Source organism: Peromyscus californicus, unplaced genomic scaffold (genome assembly GCF_007827085.1).
Source record: "Peromyscus californicus insignis strain IS unplaced genomic scaffold, ASM782708v3 Scaffold_6__1_contigs__length_162567912, whole genome shotgun sequence".
Lineage (NCBI taxonomy): Eukaryota > Metazoa > Chordata > Mammalia > Rodentia > Cricetidae > Peromyscus > Peromyscus californicus.
Window position 1 is genome coordinate 56239257 of NW_026294584.1, and position 19977 is coordinate 56259233.

The window sequence follows — 19977 nt, forward strand, 5'->3', positions numbered from 1 at the left end:
TGGCCTCAAACCCACAGAGATCCGACTGCCTCTGGCTCTCAAGTGCTGGGATTAAAGGTGTGCACCACTACCGCCTCTTGAAACCTAACTATTTAATAAAAAGAATTGTTGGTATTTTTTTGACCATGGTAGAACCAGAAAAAAAAAAAAAAAAACATTATTGAGATAGAATACCATAAACTGGGTGTTTTTATAATTTCTGCTGCACAGCAATTAGCTATAATATCTTGGACCATCTGTTCGTCAGGGTAGAAATCAATTACACACCCCCCTGCACAAAAATTGTTTGCAATATTGTATTTAAGAATCATGTGTGCGACTATTAATTAACTTCTACTACCACAGCATTATAAAACAGTCCATCTAAAGAAAGAAAAAGGGGGGCTGGAGAGATGACTCAGTAGTTAAGAGTGCTCATTGCTCTTCCAGAGGACTAGGTTTCGATTCCCAGCACCCATATGGCATCTCACAACTGTCTGTAACTCCAATTCCAGGAGACTCGACACCCTCGCATACACATCCAGGCAAAACATCGATGAACATAAAATAAAAATTAAATAAATCATTTTTAAAAAAGGAAAGAAAAAGGAGTGCACCCCATACAGTCATTTCAGGGTCCATGAGACAAACCCAGGATTACACAGAAAGGACATGGTAATCTTTCAAGTCCTAATAATTCAACTTGGATTGTGGCTAGTACTAATATGAGTAAAGAAAAAGTCTTGAGAAAGGAGTTGGGAAGCAGAAACAATGTGTCATACATTCTTCCTCCAAAATTTGCAAAGACAGACTGGGGATATATGCATTTGACAGAGTGCTTGTCTAGCATGCATGAGGTCCTGGGTTCAAACCCTAGCGCTGTATGAAACAGGGATGGTAGTACACACCTGTAACCCCACACTCAGAAGTGCAAGTTCATGGGCCTGAAGAGATGGCTCAGTCAGTAAAATGCCTGCTGCTATAAGAAGCACGAGGACCTGAGTTCAGATCCCCAGCACCCACAGAAAAACCAAAGTGTATCTGTACTGACCCTAATCAGTTGGTTCCAGATTCAGTGAGATAACCTGTCTCAAAAAGTAAGGTGGAGAACAACAGAAGAGTCCAGTGCTGACATCTGGCCCCCATTTGCATCTGCATACACATTGAACAGGTACTCCTGCATAACACACACACACACACACACACACACACACACACACACACACACACACACACACACACAAAGAAAGAGAGAGAAACAGAGAGACAGACAGAGACAGAGACAGAGAGACAGACAGAGACAGAGAGATTTCAAGGTTAAGACCAACCTGGGCTATATGACACACTATCTAGAAAAAAATTTTTCTAGCACATTCTGACAAGGCCAGACTGAAAAGGATGCTAATGTACTGTTACTGGGCTGTCAGTTTGATTCACCCTTTCCAGGAAGCCATTTAGAAATATGTATCAGAGACTCAGGTGTCCTATTTCATAATTCTACTCCCAAGAATCTATACCACATCAGATATGCATCAAGGTATACAAATCCAATACAGTATTGATGTAGATTCACCAACTTACATAGTTGTCAGAATCCTTCCATAAGCCCTCAGCTGTTTCGTGTGATTCAGAGTCCCCTCTGATGTCCCTACCATACTGTACTCATATGTGAACATGCTGCCACATGCATAAGAGACTCAAAGTACTGCTCAACACACACACACACACACACACACACAGAGAGAGAGAGAGAGAGAGAGAGAGAGAGAGAGAGAGAGAGAGAGAGAGAGAGAAGGAGGAGGAGGAGGAGGTCTGGGGAGCAGGTTCCTTCTATAAAGATCACACATCAAATAAAAATCACAGGAGGCAACTTGAACACACTTTCAAGTAGCCTAGATCTATTCTATCTTAGAGCAAACAATTTCAGAGCCCTGATTCCCAGAAAAATTAGGAAGAAAAAGAGAAGAAGAAAAAGTCTACTGTACACCCATGCAGGCTCCATGATTGCTGCTTCAGTTTCTGTGAGCTGCTATGAGCCCTGCTTAGTTGATTTTGTGGGCTGTGTTCTCCCGGTGTCCTTGACCCCTCTCTGTCTCCTACAATCCTTCCTCCCCCTCTTCTGCAGGGCTCCCTGAGCTCTACCTAATGTTTGGCTGTGGGTCTCTACATCTGCCCCATCAGCTGCTAAAGGAAGGCTCTCTGATGACTACTAGGTGAGGCATCTATCTGTGAGTATAGCAGAATATCATTAGGAATCATTCCTCGGCATATATGTTGTGGTTGTTTAGCTTAGGGATTTTGTGGAACTCCTAACAATGGGAGTGGGGTGTCTCTGACTCTTGCCTGCTCTTGGGACCCTTTTCTTCCTACTGTGTTGTTTTGCCCAGCCTTGATTTGAGGGTTTGTGCCCAGTCTTATTCTTATGTTGTGTTCAGTTGATATCCCTGGGAGGCCTGCTCTTTTCTAAAGGAAAATGGATCTGGGGAAGTAGATCTGGGGAAGATCAGGGGGAAGACCAGGGGGAGGGGGAGTGGGAGGAGTAGAGGGATGTATTGTATGAGAGAAGATTAATATTTGTAAAAGAAGGAAAAACAAACCAAGATTTAAATAAGAAAAAAAACTCCTATTTTTACAAAAAGAAAAAGTCCAATGATTTCTAACTTCATTAATCTTCAAAGCACATTTCTCAAAACTAGCATATGGATTAATTTATTAGAACAGTGTCATCAGAGAAAAGACTGTGGCAATGTGACTCCTTTGCTGAAGCCATCTGAGGAAAAAGTACTCTTTTACAGATGCCTCTTGCCTATAGGGACAACATAGAGAGCATCATTCAGATGAGCATTTCCCTCAAGGAACCACTCCTGACTTTAATCCTTTTGTATTAGTATTAGGTAGTTTAGCATTGCTGTGAGCACAATACCTGAGAAAAGTAACTTAAGAGGGGAAAGATTTATTTTGTTCATTTCTGGAAATGTCAGGAAGAGCTTGGTAAAACAGAGTAGTTCACATCATGGCAGACCACAGAACAGAGGGAAGGAATGCCAGCTGACTTCCTCCTCCCTGTCCTCTGTGAGCTCCAGCCTATGGGACTAGGCTGTAGTTAGGTGGATCTTCCCTGTTAACCCTCTGTAGATCTGCTTCACCATCTGTTCCGCGGTTCCCAATCAGAGAGGGCAGACTGTGAAGACTACCATTACGGCACCCAAATTTTAGAGTGCACTTCCTAATTTATTATTTGGGGGCTAGTGATTACATATAAAAATTTTAGATTTACTTTCTCAACACTCAAAGCAGCACCAAATCAAATCTATGTGGAAAGTTCCACATTCTGTCTGTACCAAACATTCTGACAGAATCAAATCAGGTGTGGCTATTCTAAGTAGTACAGCAACTGCCCCAAAGGAGACAGTCACCTGAGATGCTACTGAACACAGAACATTAGCATGCCACTCTCAAATTAAATGTCCTCTGCACTAAAGACTTGTCCAGGTATACTGTCACCTAGACAATAACAAAGTTCAAAGGAAAAACACTGGGCATCACTCCCTTAAGAAAAAACCTGGATAGCAACATACATTAGCTCTTAATATGAGGTTTTGCTTGTCTTCATTATTTCTGAAAAGCTTGTGAATGCCTCTTCTGCCATTGCTTCCCAAATTTTAAGGGCCTTAAGTTTGACCTGGAGGTATCACTGAAAGGCAGGTTTAAACAGTCTGTCTGTAGTGGGGCTTGAGATGCTGGGTTTCATAGTCACCTAGGACTTCAGTTGAGTAGCAAGGTTTGAATATACCACACAGAAACTTTAAAAATATATACAATGATGTGGAAAGATTTCTTAGTTTCTGTTGTTACTTTATTTATTGATACGGAAGCTCTATTTCTTTGATGATGAACCACAAGCCCTGGTTAGTGTTATAAATATGCAGGTGTTGTCATTTAAAATAATGGGAAGCAGGGTCTCATTGAGTTTCTGGGCGGTTCTAACTTTCCAAGAAGGGATGGTAGGACTGAAAAGCAGAAGGCCTAAGGAGATCTACTGAGATGCCTTCCCATGCCTTAGAACTGTTCTTAGCACAAGTAATTTTTCAACAAATGATACTAATATAAACCTGGGAAATAGTATAATTTGAATTTTTCAACATTTTGGAGAGTAAATAAAATCAAGTAAAAGTCTTCTGTGATATTTAAGTTGCAAACTAAGAAAAATAAAGATGTTTCCATTATTTTAATATATATTTGATACTTGACCTTAGCCAAAGGCTAAAGGATAAAATGCACATTTTTAACCAGCTCTTTGTCCAGTGTGAAGGGATGTGCCAAAGGAAAAGCCATACCTGCGTTAAACATCCTGAGACTGCTTACAATTCCAGTGATTATAGAGAGATGAAATATTGAAAGCACAGAACTAAATCATCATAGGTTATTTTAGTACCTGAATAACCATTTATTGCCCACTCCTGTGTGACTAGCTTTGTGAGTATTGGAGAAATGTTTGGGGCATTTAGAAATGGACCCCAAGCTTCCACCAACCCAAACTCACACTTGGCATAAAGTAAGTTATCTCTTTTTCCTTTGTGGGTGAACTGGGTTAGTGCATCAACACTAACAAAGCTGTGTGTTTTCTCAAAAAGGCAGAGTTGCCTGACTATGTTGCAACAGAGAGTCAGCCCACCCCAAGGATAAAAAGGACAGCACATGCTGGGCACAATGGGGAGCTGCGCAGACTTCCCATCCCTGCAAACACAGGTTCACAGCTCACAGCACTAGCACTTGGTTTAGGAAGAAACTGCAAGCCCAAGCCCAGTGCTCTTACTTGGAAAAGGGCAAGCTTCTCAGCAGCAACTGTGCCAGGAGCCAGAACCTCACACATGACCCAAGAGTACATCAAAAGCTTAAAGTTGCTGGAAGTCATAGAAACTAAAAAACTATTCCTGTTCACAGATGAGTAGCTTCAAAAACAATGGTGCGATAAAGGCAAGATTACGTTCATAATGAAACCCATTTGTTTGAGCATCTGTTTGCCACCTACAAAGAGTAACACTTTCCAGTGGATTTAACCAAGAGAAGGACAGAAAAGAAAATCACCTTGGTAGGAAGTCAGTGCAGAAACATACTGATCTCCTGGAAGATTTCAAAGCCATCTTCTGGTAAAATACCAAAACCTACAGATTTTATTTTCCCTTGTTTAATTCATTGTGTGGGGGGTGTGCTTAACAATATTAAAAGTGCCCTCAGAGGTTTGCTTTATATTTTCAGTTATTTAATCTAAATGATTAGGATTCCCTTAGTTTCAAAAGGCATGTAACTATCAAAATACTAACAGAACAACTGAGAGAGGAGTGACCTGAGAGTAACTACCACTAAAGCCAAGGAGAATAATGCTCTGCATGGTGTGGAGAAGACAGCGATCGCAGGTAATGAGACATTGCTTAAAATGAGGGAAACAATTTGGCCATCAACAATAGATGCATTAAAACTCTAGTCATCAAATACAAGGAAACATAATTAAAAGTACAACAAAAAGCAAGGCAAATACAAAAACCATCAAACTTGGGGAAAAATTAGACTTGCAGCACACATCCAAAGTGAAGCTCAATGACGGCAGGAAGCCTCTGCATACTGCACATACACTTTATCTAGTAAAGGGGAGAAGCCCAACAATTATGAGTTGCACAGACAGGAAAGAACTGCAGTCAAAGCAGCAACTTGCCAAGGAAGACTGCAAAGCTGAAGGATACATGAGATTTGGATTTGCATGTTTATAGACAAGTGAAACTTGATTAACATAACCCATGTCAATAAAAGACCACAATGCTTGGGCAGTAGCCTCGGCATTAAGACCCCCCTCCCCACTTGTTTTTCTAAACAGTTTTTTTTTTTTTTTTTTAGAAGTCTGTAAGTTAGTTCTAAGTTCTAATGTGGTTAAGAATAGGAGACAGAAACTGGCCAGGGTAGTTGAGGTATTTGTCCTGGGCCAGAAGCTGGAAATATCCTTGGCTCAGTCTTTGGTAGAATGGAGCTGTGGTCTGATCTGGATCCCTGTCATCCTTCTGCCCCTCTTCCACAACTTGCATGCACATCCCCAGGTGTGAAGATGACCCTGAGAGGCACCTGGAAACACTGTGGACTGACCAGCTCACCTCCCCACGCCTCCCCCCAGTTTCTGCCAGCCTTATTAAAAAGGCCCGAGAACAGCAGCCTGATGGTACCCATTTTCTAGAACCCACTCCTTCTATACAGGAGCTGTCTTCTGCTCACACCTATAATCCCTTCATAAAACTCCTTTCTAAACTCACCCTCCCACTGCCCCAAATTTCATTCATTGAGGTGACAAGACAAAGGACCTGGAAGCCACTGCTCTGGAGTGGCTCAGATGGTCATTGATTTTGTGTGACAGCTTTGCTCTCTGAGATATGCACTCTTGAGACAAGAAAACTTCCATTGTACTCAAGGACCACCCTTTGCCAGATTTCAAAAGCAAGTGACTATTTCAGTGCAAACAACAAAGCCCTATTGACATAAAGCAACACATGAACACAACACCCAGGTTTCAGCCCCCATCTATCTCTAATAACACCTTTATTCAGGACTGACCTTGGAGAAGGAATATTCTTCTCATTGTCTGTGAAGGTAATTACAAAGTTATGAGGCTATTCATTGATCAATGAAAAAAGAAGTCAGGATTAACCCTTGAAACTTCAAAGTCCAGTTTGTCTTTAAGATTTTTCTAGCTAGACCCTGACAATGAAATAATACAATGCTTAGCTGTAGCTTTGGCAAAAGGCTTATCTACCATTTGTGATAAATTATATTACAAATTAAATCCATATCAAGTATGTTCAATAAAAATTTAGCATCTAAACTAAGATGTGACAGAAATGCAAACTACTTCCTGAAGCTTGAAAATTTAGAACAAGAAATGTAAACCCTAACAGCTATAACTTTTATACTGATTATAAGTTATGGCAACAGTTTAGAGATACTAGTTTAAATAAACTATAAAATTACCCCCTTTGAAGAGGTAATTGGGAAAATTTTAATTATATACAAAATGATGTTTGTTACCTTAAACCATCTGCTGTAGGCTGAATCTTTTGAGTGTTTTAGGTTGAGACTTATTTGTCCTCCAAAGACCCGTAATTTGAGAGATTGGTCACCAGAAACTACTGGGTGATGAGAACCTTTAGGAGGCAGGGCCTGGGAAAGGACATTAGGTCACCGGACATGGGTGGGGTCTTTAAAGGAGATGTTGCTTCCCAGAAACCACAAAGTGCTCCTTATCATCAAGGGCTGTTTGTTGCCTCCAGAGACCCATAGCAACAATACAAGCAGCCTTGGACTGAAACCAAGGCCAAAGTAAAATCTTTCTTGCTTTCTTTTTTGCTCACAATAATCAAATTCTCTGCCTCGGATGAGCATGTTCCCACCTTTCCCTCCTTTAAGTTTCTCAGGTATTTTGATGCAGTGACAGGAAGTGGCTAGCTCATAGAAAGGCTTGCCAATTCTTTCCTTTCCCTGAAGCACTGAACAGAGCAAGACCCATGTCATAAGAGAGATTTTTTGGTCAGACTTTGGTCAGGATCTGAACTTTCTCATAGGCCCCTTGTACACTTCCTTTAAACATGACGGACCTAAGCCCTGTCTTCAGTATCCTAAGCTTCTCACCCTCTACCATCCCAAAATGATGTCTGTGCATCCTGGCCTGTCTTCAGCAAGAATCCTTCTGACTGTTTTAAGCAAAACTCCCCAACACCTGATGTTTCCACTTGAAAGTGTTCCATCCGCTGATTGCCCACCCTGCTCCTTGGCTAGCAAGTCGCATTAACCATACTACATACACAGCTGAGTCTAATCTCTCACAAACACTGTAAGATTTGACTGCAGGGGTTCCTGTATTCACCTCAATGGTCCTGGATGGACTCTCTCCCTGGCTGTGTTTTAATAAGTACTACTGAATGATGTTTCTTTAGCAGTGGAAAATCAGGAAGTGTTGAATGAACAAACAGAACTGTGTAGATACACACACAGCACCTAAGAAAGACATACACACAAAATGACTTTCTACATACCAGCTATATCCTATGGCAGTGACATTAAAAACTTCCTTATTTGGTCATCAGACTACAGGAGACCTTCCAACTAACAATAGGGTTATGTCCTAATAAAATTATCATAAACTGAAAATATCCTAAGTCAAAAGCATATTTAACAAACCTAAGTACTAAATATATCAGCTCAGCAATGGCATGCATTGCAGAATGCCAGATGTGTAACTCTGCTTTCCATGGCTGACTGGGAACTGAAGTTGACAATGGTTGATCCTATCACAAGAGCACCATGCAGACCACTAGCCATAAATCAAAACTGAAACTCAAATCACAGCTGAATTCTTAACAATCAATACTTCAGAATGTGATGATATTAGAAGGCAAAGTAAAATGAGCTCATAAGGGTTAATATTAATCGAAAATGGCTGGTATTTTCATAAAAATTTGAGATTGTGCCAATCATGTATACACATAGGAACTTAATATCATCTGCAAGACAAAGAGGGAGACTTACAGAAGAAGTCAAACCAAATCAAGATGCCTTATCTTGGACTTCAGGCATTCACAATGGTGGGAAAATAAAGTTCTGATGTTTTAGAAAAGATGTTTTTCTATTTTTTCAATTGTGTGTATGTATGCAAGTCTATGAGAAACAAACCTGGTGCTCAGCAAAAGCAGTCCATGTGTTTAACCACTATCCCATCTCTTTGGCCTCTCAAAATTTGCTCTTAAAGAAACCAAATGTGGCCAGTGAAGGCTGCCCAAGTCACTTAGTATACTGTTACAAAGTATTGAAGATGCTCTAATAATGGAGTGGAATTTTTGTCTTTTTACTCAAGTTATAGTCAGCTACAGGAACAGTAGAGTTCAGATGCTCAAGAGTCACGTGCTGTACTATAGAGCACAGTTTAGAGACCAAACAAAACCAGAAAGGTATAACAACTGCCCCAAGTCAGTTGGGTAGTGTGACCGAGAAACAGTTTCTACTGACTGACACATATTTAATCAATACAAATTCACAGGAATCAAATCTGCTCTCACATGTCAGACCTTCCTCGAGTTTCCTGAGTAGGTTAAGGAAGGCTCATACATATGAACATCATCACTCAGGTTCTTGAAAAGTGAGTGCTGCTACACAACACAGAATGGAGGTATGTGACTGGGGTGTGTTTACCATTCATAGGGGTCAGAATTCCAAGAGGTCAGAATTCCAAGACAGATAATCCAGGTATTCTCAAATACCCATTAGTAACTAGCAAATGTCGGAATTTACCTCAGGTTTTATGATATACTATTTAAACTCGATCAGGTGTTTTCAACAGACACAAATATAAGAAATATCATTAATACTACACTGAACAAAATATTTCAAGTTATTACAACTTAATTGAAAAGTATGCTGGTTCATAATTACTAATCTCATTCATACAGTAACAAAGTTCAACATGCATGAACGCACAGGAGTGACACAAAGAGCAGTTCCGTCAGACTTCCCTAGAACTGTCATCAACTGGACCAAACACTTTTATTTAAATAAATAGCAATGTCACTTGAGAACTGATCAGAAAAATGAATGTTAGAGATTATCAGGGTCTAATAATTACTATGTTGCTTATTTAGTACAAACTTCTAACAAGAGAACTTCGTTTGAAGAGACCCCTCCTTAAATTGACTTTAAAATATCTTACATTTGTCCAGGGACTTAATGTTTAGACTTATTCTTACTTTATGTAGATAAGGAAACTAAGGCTCATAGAAATTAAATGACACAGGTATGTCACATAACTAAGATGGGGACATCGAAAGCTCAAAGCTGGGCCATCTTTGATTTCCACAAATTCTCCACAGGCATTGCATTAGAACTATGCTGAGCATACAATGGCATGTAAATGTTAGTTATTACAAAAGTCTGTAATATAATTATGCTGACTGGATCAAATGTGCATTAATAATACTTAAAATGGTAATTAAGTTTAGAACAAACCTCAATAATGGTAATTCAATTTAGAAGAAATAACTCCCAAGGGCATCATGCTCAAAGGAATCTTTTCTAAACTTAAAAGTCTATAATCTTTTTGCAAAGAAATGCAAAATGATCAATAAATGGCTTGGCAGCATAAAATTTATTTATGAAGATCAAATTATGTGTAGAAACTAAAATGGAATTTTTGACTCAGAAGTTATATTTCTAAAGTGAGTTATATGACATATCAAATTGCTGTATGTTTTATTCCATCAGATCTCTTTAAGGCTGATGTAAAAGCTTTATTTAAAATGTCAACAATGTCAAGGAGAATTAAAAATGTGAGGAACAAGCATGGCAAATTCAAAAACACTGGGTGAAATGCACAGGTGGTCCTCACTGGAAGAAAGCAACTGGAAAAACTCATTCTAGAAAAGCAGCAATTTAAATATGGGCAGCATTACATACTATGGAATATGGTGAGTGGAGTCATAAATTGAATAAAGCAACTTATATCACATTCCTGTTTCTGTTTTAAAAGAGCTTAAATGCATGATTATACATAGTAAATATCGGGGAGAATGTAAATATAAATGCACAGATTAAATGTACACACATATACACTGTGGCAACAGTGGCAGCCTCTGAGGGGTTACAGTGTGGTTCTGTTTTGTGCCGTGTTGGAGATGAAACTAGGGCCATATCCATACCAAAGTACTCTACCACTGAGATACATGCCCAGCTCATTTTGTTAACATTTTCTAATGTTACACAGTGAGTGCGAAAGTCTGAAGATGACATACCACTGTAATGAAAGGTTTGGTCCATAACGTGGAACTACTGCCAGGTGGTACAAACCTTGAAGATCTGAGGCACTCATATAAATAGGATGTACCTTCATAGGAGCCTGAAGGACCCTAGTCTCTCCTTCTGCCCCCTGATGGAGATAAAACTGCTTCCTCCCACAGGGGGCCTTACCATAAAGGGACCACTATCTTCAACCTTTACTAGAGGCTAAATCTATGGCACACTATTTATTCTTGGATTTTGACAATCCAAAATTGAAAGCTAAATAAACTATCTTTATAACCCATTTGTGCCAAATACTTCATTAGTGGCAGAAAGCTATTATGCCGTACATTGTAAAATATATTTTAAACTCTTTTTTTAAGCTTTTGTGGGCTTGTTGAAGTTGTTTGTTTGTTGTGGGTAACATGATTTACTTAAGCTTTAGGGTATTCTAAAGGCTGTTTTTTTATGGAATATCCCAGATGAGGAATGCACAAAAACCTTTACATGTTTTCTGCCTCCTTCCCTGAAACAGTTCTTTATCTTCCACTTCCTGATTTTACTCATCTCTCAACCATTCTCAAACTCCCCCAATGTCCTCCAGCATCATCAGATCTCTTCTCACACCTGCCATTTTAGGTGAGTACTCTCCTGTGTGGATGCAGCACTAGCCCTCCCTTGCAATGTACCTCTGGTTTCCCGGTGCCACTCACAAACAAAACCCCATGCCCATTTGGAGATGCAGATACAGTCTGCTCAACCATGAGTTCTTTGCCTACTCCTGCCTTCCCTAATCCCCGTCTCTGGAAACCCTGTGTTTCATACACAAGCACTGCATCTTACTAGAATCCATCTTACTTTCTTCCTAACATCCCACTACACAGTGCACTCCCGGACAGAAAGCAGAGTCTTCCGCTTTTGTATGGCCCACAGCTCCCAGTAACAAGAGAAAAGCACTAGTTAGCTCATCGTTTCTCCTGACCTTGGAAATGTACAAATACCTTTCACCCAGCAATTTCAGTTCTAAGAATTTATCCAACTGATACATGTGCATAAATTTTCAAAACCATTGTTATCAAAGTACCAACTATAGAAAGGAACCATACAAACTACAAATAATATGACTCTTAAGAAAAGATCAATTTGAATGTATATTGCTAATCAGAAAAACACAGGACATGGTCTGGAGACGCAGCTCAGTTGGTATGGTACTTTCTCAACATGCAAAGCCCTAGATTGGATCCCCAACCCCACAGAGAATCAGGTGTGATGGTGATAAGCATCTGTAATCTCTACAGGAGGAGCTAAGAGGATCAGAAGCTCAGAGGCATTCTCACCTATGAAGCAAGCTGGAGGGCAGCCTGGAATACAAATGACAAAAAGGAGTGAAAGAGGGAGGGAGGGAGGGAGGGAGAGAAGGAGGGAGAGGAGAGAAAAATAACTTAGGATATTTCTCTATACGATCCACAACAAAGAAGTTAGTGAAAAACTGGCAGAAAGAGGGTATAAAATTATTTTCTAAGTTTAGTTATTTAAACATTCAAGCCCACAATTCAGAAGAACACATAAAGTTGTTTGTTTTTAGTGAGAAGATGGAGCACAGGCCACATGCATGCAAAGCACATATTTTACTAGTAAGCTGAGTCCTCAGTTATCAGCTAACTTTTTAGAATGATCATCTCTGCTAAGTAGAATGGGAGCTGTTTACTTAGGAACATTTCTATTTTGTTCAGAAAGAGAATGAACGAGGAACTCATACAATATTTAAAGTTAATATATATATATACATACATACGTACAGTTGTATGTATGTATATATATACATATTTTAACTCACTTTTCTAACATGCCATCTATAAAACAATTTATAATATATATTTTGTTTGAAATGAGTAGTAACAGTTATTTCCAGAAGACTACAGTAAAATATTAGCAGTTTGAGGAAGGCTTTATTTGTTTGATTTAAAAAAAAAAATCCCTTCAATAAAAAAATAAGCTCCAATACTTCTTAAATTATTATAAAGGACTAGGCACTGCACTGGTCTCATAGTAACCACTCAACTTTACTACATCTTACATGAATATAAAGTCAACAGAAACATGCCTAGGAACCCTGTTTCACCACCAAAGCTAAAAATGAGACAGGAATCAACAGAGGAAGAAATTCTGAGAACCACCACAGGAGCACTGGATTCTGGTCCCTGAGGTTTTGGACCTGACATGGTACACCACAGTATTACAAACCTTGCTCCAGTGTAAACTTAGAAATGTTCTAGATTAAAGAGCCAAGGCTTCTCTGCTGAGTATGTCATAAAACTGAAGGCAACACTGCACTTCTTGTACATTACTGTGACCATCTCAGCACTGACCATGAACTCCCACTGCTTCTCTCAGACTCTGCCACTCAATCTACCAGCTCCTAGCCATTCAGTCAAACTGCTCTGTGTATTAGCTGATAGTCCCAATAGCTCTATGACGTTATCTCTGCTCTCCAGACAAAAACCGAATCATAAGATCTCAGAACCACTAAGCAGCAAGCCTAAAATTTAAATCTGGAGATTCGAATTCTTCAGTGTCATCTTACAGCACTCACCCCTCTCTGCACTTCTTTCAAGACAGAAAACATTAGCAATCTTTGGACAGTAACATTCTAACATTTTAGAAGGAGATCTGACGGTCAACAAGTCCACCAGGATCAAATGTTTATTTTTGGAAATGCTGTTGGTTCTGCCATTATTAGATAATTAGAAACTGTGAGATTTAATTTGCAAGATGTTGTGATGCTTTATGTCTGGAAAACTGTTTGCAGTAATAAACAGGAAACATAAGCAAGTTTTAAAAAATGTGTTTTAATTCTCATTCTACCACTCTTTTCTGCTGTGGAACAATCCTCTTTCACACTATGAATATGTACTACTCTCACTGGTTAATAAAAAGCTGACAGGTCAGTAGCTGGGCAGGAAGTTAGGCAGGAAAGCCAAACTGAGAATAGGAAGGAGGGCAGAATCAAGGAAGATGCCAGCCAGCTGCCAAGTAAACAGGATGTGCAGAAAATGAGGTAACAATCCATGAGCCACGCAGCAAAGCATAAATAGAAATATGGGTTAATTTACGTGTCAGAGTTAGCCAGTAACAAGCCTGAGCTACTGGCCAAGCATTTATAATTCATATTCAGCCTCTGAGTTGGTTATTTGGTCAGGGGTGGTCAGGACAGGAAACATCCATTTACACTTTTCCTCTACCTATATAATAAGGTAAAAAGGCACCAATGAAGCACTAGAGACGAGTACATAGACGAGTGACATGGTAGTCCTCTTAGTATGTGCAGATAGACTCCTGCATGTTCGCACAATTGTGAGATTCACATAGTCTTAGAAACCATCTCAGCCCTTAGGGGATGCATGACTATACATGAAGAACTGAGCACAATGAATGACTAAGACTAAAGAGTTAATATCACCTACTGTTATTACTGTAGCCTTCAGATTTTACTATCAGTACTCCCAGGATATATTACTGGTAAGTACAAATCAAATTCAAACCTCTCAGAACAAGACCCCGGAATTATAAAAACTAAAGGCAAACACTGAAAAAAGATGCTTCTTCTGAAACTGATACTAACAATGAACCCAAAATTCCACACAGTGCGAACACAATAAACACTAATGGTAAATATGGGCTAGAGAGGCGATTCAGTCAGGATAGCAGGAAGAAGTGAATCCAGTCTCAGAACCCACATAAAAGTACATGGGATAGTGGTTAGCACTTAATCCTTGCTCTATGGAGGTGGCCACAGGAAGACACCTGGGGACCCTATCCAACTGGCTAGCCAGCCAGCCTACCCTAATCAATGATTTCCAGGCCAGTGAGAGATCCAAAATCAAAGTGGACAGCACCTGAGGAATGACACTCAAGGTGGACATCTTGTCTCCATATGCACACTTACCTACATACACATATATAGACACAGAAACTAATTTGAAAGTTAAATACATCTAGCCTTAATGTATTACGGTAGTCAATTTACAAAATAAATGCTACTAATAAAACTTATTCCACATATTACCATGTGGAGTGTAATCATTTCAAAGTTTTAGAAATAAAAATCCTTGGGGCTGGGCATATAGTTTACTGGTAAAGTATTTGTCTAGTGTGCTCAAGGCCCTTCGTTTGATCTCTAGCACACACACAAAAGCTTATAAGAAAAATTAAAATCCTTAGTGTTAAACCTTTCAGACTTTGATATAACCATTTACTAATCTGTTACTAAGTTCAGGTACTTTCAGGTGGTTAGAAATGCGTCCCTCATGTTCCCAGTGTCGTATGTTCCATTGTTGGAGATGTGTGCAGTGTTAGATGTTTATTTACTCTTGGAACTTCCGGCAGAGGACACAAACTGTATCAACTCCCTGAGTCCTCACAAAGGTTCCACAGGGCCAAGACTAATATTTATGTTCACTTTTCAAACAGGGGAAACAGAGACACAAGTGTGGTTGGGTGACTTGCCGACAGGAAAGAGAAAACGGAGATAGGGGTTAAGGTGCAGACAGCAGCCCTTCAGGGTGGGGATGCTGTCCCTCTGCGGGCCTCGTGCTGACACTGTAAGCATGATAAGGAATACAGTACCCGTGGGTAGCAGGGGCTCCAGCGGGGTAAAGGCATGCTCCATAGCGAGTTATGGGTTCTGCATGGAAAAGAAAAGAAGTTCCAGGTTAAACTTTCCCAAATCCAATTCTGCGAAAGGAGCAAGCACGGGGCGGAGCAGCTTGCACTTTGGCCCGGGCACTGCGGGAGGCCGGGAAGATGCAGCTGTGGGCGGGGAAAAGTCCGGGGAAGGGGAAGGAGGACCAGGACCGAGGGCGAGCTCCCCGCCCCCGCTCCCGCTCCCGCCGCCGCCTCAGTCTCCTAGACGCGCTAGCCTCCATCCGGGCACTGGCGGCGAGGGGCGGCCTCCCTCCCTCCTTCCCTCCCTCCCGCGCCCCCGCCCCGCCGGGCCGCGCGGGCAGCCGGGCACTTACACAATGGCGGGTGGAGCCACGAGCGACGCGAGCGCGGGCCGCGGGAGTGACGGATCGGCCGCTCGGCGCTCGGCTGTGGGGCCTGGGGCGCACAGCGCGTTCCCGGGAGGAGGGCCCGTGCGCGCGCGCGCGCAGAGACCCGCCCCTTCCGGAGGGGCCCGGGGCGGTCGCCGGCGTGTCTCCTAGCGGCCGCGAAGGGTGAGCCTAGCCTGCTGCGCTCAGGTCCCTACACGGCAGAGAATTCCTGTCATCCTTCACCGACTGACTGTCACACCCTGTCCTCTGGGTCCACCTTCTTTTTCAGCTCCTGCTTCGTGCGCTTTGCGGAAACAATCTTTGGAAACATTCCAATGGAAACCCTTAAAAATGAGTCACCGCTTCGAAAGAATGCAGCCTTTTTTTTTTTTTTCTTTTTCAATATAAGCAAAGCCAAAGGGTCAAAGTCTCCTTGGCCACCACCAACCATTCCTAGGCCCGCAGGCAGGACTCAGAACTTCTGCCAGCCCTTAGGGTGGTCTCCTGTTGGCCCAGACATTACAGAGATCGATCCTTGCTTGGGCAAGGTCATCATCTTCCACTAAAGTTAACCCGAAGTGATGCGCCTCAATGTGAATTTACCCCTGACAGACATCAAAAGCACACGTTTAAGGAGCCCTTAAGACTACTAAAACACAAACTGCAGATTTGTAGAGAAGGTTGTGTTTACATGTAACACAGGATTGCTACAATACAAAAGGAACTCTAAAAAACAATAAAACAGCCAGAGGCAAACCAGTGAAATGATAACCCAGATGTATTATTGATGATAATGTAGCAAAAATAAAACAATAAGAGACAAATTTAACAAACAGATGAAATTTATCTGTCATAAAGGATATTAGTAACAATTTACAATCATTAAGCAGTTACCTTTCAGTTACTGTAAAGGGCTTTTGTGTTTTGTTTACTATAAAATGGCTGCTGTAAAAGAACAAGAAAGCATCAAATGCTGACCATTGTTTACTCTTGAATCTTCATAATCGAACCCAACTGCTAGTAAAGAATAATCAGTATCTGTTGAAAATTCATACTGGAATTTTTTTCAACACTCTTGAATGCTACCTCTCTAGCTCTTAGAACTGAACCATCCATCTACCTCAGAACAATTCTCCTTAACCTTTAATCAGCTATAATTAATTCCAACACACTTATGTATGTGTGTGTGTGAAATGAATTCATACTAGGAGGAAAACAAAAATTGTAGTATGCCATATCAGATATTCTTAAAACAACAAACCAAGGCCACAGTCCTTCATGGAATAATGTTACAGTAAATTTCACAAATATGAATGGTAGAATAATTCCAGTTGTACTATTAAATTGTTGTGCCCAGATCATGACCCCCAGAGAGACCACCAAAGACGACCATGCCGGAATGCAAAAGCAAGGTTTAATTCTGGATATCCAAAAGCAATACAAACCTAGGCAGGGACTTCGTCCAATACATCCAACGCAGTGGAGGCTGGAGGAAGTGCCTGCCTGTCTGCAAGCTCAGTTTTTAAAGGAAAAATCACAAGGTTACATCATTTAGGGGTGCTAGTATGGGTACAATTCTGATTGGCTCGCTTCTAGGGGCTTTCTAGAAATCATGGCTTAATCTTACTTCTAAGGGAGTGGTTGCCCGCCACCATTTCTCATTGGCTGCCCTCAGGTGGGGGGCATTTTTATGGTCAGTTACCCTGGAAACCAGGGAGAGGACATTCCATAGTCCAGCAGACATTACCTCGTGACTACCTTGTGACTCTGTACTTTTACACTTCTGGTTTCTGGAATCTGAACTGACTTGTTTCAGTAACTAATGGCTTATTCCTAAAAGGAGAAATCTTAGGCCTTAATTTTAGGGTGAAAGCATTTTGGTCTTATTTCTAAGATGGCTCATTTTGGTCTCACAAAATGTATTTGAATATCCTTAGAACATGGTTAAAGATGTCATGGTGGTTTAGATGAGAAATGTTCCCCATTGTCTGAAGCCTTTGACCACTTGGTGCCAGTTGTTGACACTGGGGAAGTTTAGGTACTACACCCTGGCTGCAAGAAGTCAGTCACTGGGTCTGGGCTTTGAGATCAAATGCGGTTGCCCACTTGCACTTTGCTCTCTGCATCATGCTGGTAGTTGAGATGTGACCTCACAGCTTCCTGCTTCTGCCATCACGCCTGCATACCTCCTTTCCATAATGGACTCTTATCCCTCTGGAACCATAAGCCAAAATAAACTGTTTATTCCTTAATTTACCTTGGTCATAGTATTTTATCACAGCAACAGAAAAGTAACTAAGTAGATGCTCCATGTTAAGAGAGAGAGAGAGAGAGAGAGAGAGAGAGAGAGAGAGAGAGAGAGAGATGGAATAGGTAGAAGTCAATAGGTTGAGGGAAAGATGGCGTTTTTTTCAAACACTGGGTATCATATAACATTTTAAATACTTTTCAGATTTTGGTTGACACAATAATTGCATGTATTTATGTGACTCAGTGTGACAATTCATGTACTCAATAGATAATAATCAGATCAGAGAAACTGGTATATGTTTATTTTTGTCTTAAAATCCAGCTCCATGTATACCAACCAGGTTAGCCTCAAAGTCACTATGTTGCTAACAATGACTTCATACATCTAAGTCTCCTGTTTCTTCCTCCTAAGTACTTGGATTTCAGTCATGGCTATCATATTAGGTTTATATGATTCTAGGTGTCCAGCTAGGCAAGTACTCTGCTAACTGACATACTTCCTCAGTCAGGTAATAGGTATACCTTAGTAACTCCAACATCATTTCTTTGTATTTGAAATATTGAAATACACTCCCCAAGCTCAGGCAACCATTATTAAATTCTCTCCTTTTTTGATACTAACATTTTAGCTTCTAGATAACAGTAAGAACATACACTATTTGTCTTTCTTTACCAACTGTCTTCACTTGATAGACATAATGTCCTCAAGTCTCATGCATGTTTCTGTAAATGCCATTATTTTATTATTTTTATAACTGAAGAATATTTAACTGTCTAAAGAACATTTTTATTAATTTATCACTATATCTTTGCAATTATGAATGCTAATTCAATAAACATAAGAGTGCAGTGTGTTTGATAGAGTGTTTTTCATTCTTTTTGGATAAATGCCTATGGTAGTTTATCTTCGGTTTATTTAAGGAACTGCTATTGTGTTTTCCACAGGTCTATGCTAACTTAAATTTCCGCCAACCATGCTTGTCCCCCCTTCCTGGCCCCACTTTCTACCTATCCCTGTAACTGTCCCTCTTCTCCATCTCCCCATCTCTACCATTGATAGACCCCAGACCCAGGGTACTACCTTCTCGGGTGGGCGCCCCAAGAACCCAGACTCCGGTCCAGTTGATGCAAACAACAAGAGGTTTATTGATGCGGCTGTACAGTCAGGCTCCTCTCGTCCTGAGAGCAAGAGTCGCGCCTACTGCAGCCACATGGGTACTTTTAAAGGAAAAAAACCACAAAAGCCATAAGATTACAATTCCCATACAATTTTGTTTAGATTGATTTATGTCTAGAGGCTAATTTCACAAGATCATGGCCTGATCACAGAGTGGGTACAGTCAGGTCCACATGCACATTCTTCCTAAAACCTCAAGGGGGGTTTCAGGGTGGGAGTGAAGGTGACACAAAGGTTACAGTGGTCTTTCCTGGAACACTTGCAATTATCCCAGTCACAGTTGAGGCATCTCTTAACAGAAATCTCTTTACATTGTTACATTGTGGCAGGGGTGGTTGAGTAATGGCTGAGTCAGTTTGCCCTTGGAACTAGCTTTTTCTTTTAGTTCCTCATTCTTTTGGGGCTTGGGGAGTATGAGCCTGAAGGGTTAGGGTCTTTCACCATCTTGATATCCTGTTGTGGTTTTATTTCATCTCCCTGAAGATTTATGATGTTGGGCATTATTCCTTTTACTTTTCAGGCATTCATGCATCCTCTCTTGAGACATAACTGTTCAAGTCATTGTCCCATTTTTAATTTGGATTATTTGTTGGCATAGTTGTTTCAAAAAAAAAAAAAACTGACTTGAGTCCCTTATATGTTCTAAATGTTAGTCCCTTATACAACAAATGATTTAACATCCCACCTCCAGCTCTGTGGCTGTCACTTTAGGATGTTGATTTTTTTTTTTTCTTT

At 40.6% G+C, this 19977-nt stretch overlaps 1 protein-coding gene across 7 annotated transcripts in view; it reads right to left on the reverse strand.

The window, feature by feature from the left end:
- Positions 1–16009, reverse strand: part of Tpk1 (thiamin pyrophosphokinase 1) — a 321619-nt gene extending 305610 nt beyond the window's left edge. The window contains exons 1-3 of one of the 7 annotated variants that reach the window (XM_052719170.1): positions 15801–15931; positions 15409–15466; positions 12120–12143 (exon numbers count right to left, since the gene is read on the reverse strand). In XM_052719170.1, coding sequence (XP_052575130.1) covers positions 12120–12143; positions 15409–15451 — 67 coding nt within the window. In that variant the 5' untranslated portion in view covers positions 15452–15466; positions 15801–15931. Of the gene's footprint in view, positions 1–12119; positions 12144–15408; positions 15714–15800 lie in introns of those variants that run through there. The other 6 variants (XM_052719165.1, XM_052719169.1, XM_052719167.1 and 3 more) reach the window with 6 other exon arrangements.
- Between the last annotated feature and the right edge of the window lie 3968 nt (positions 16010–19977).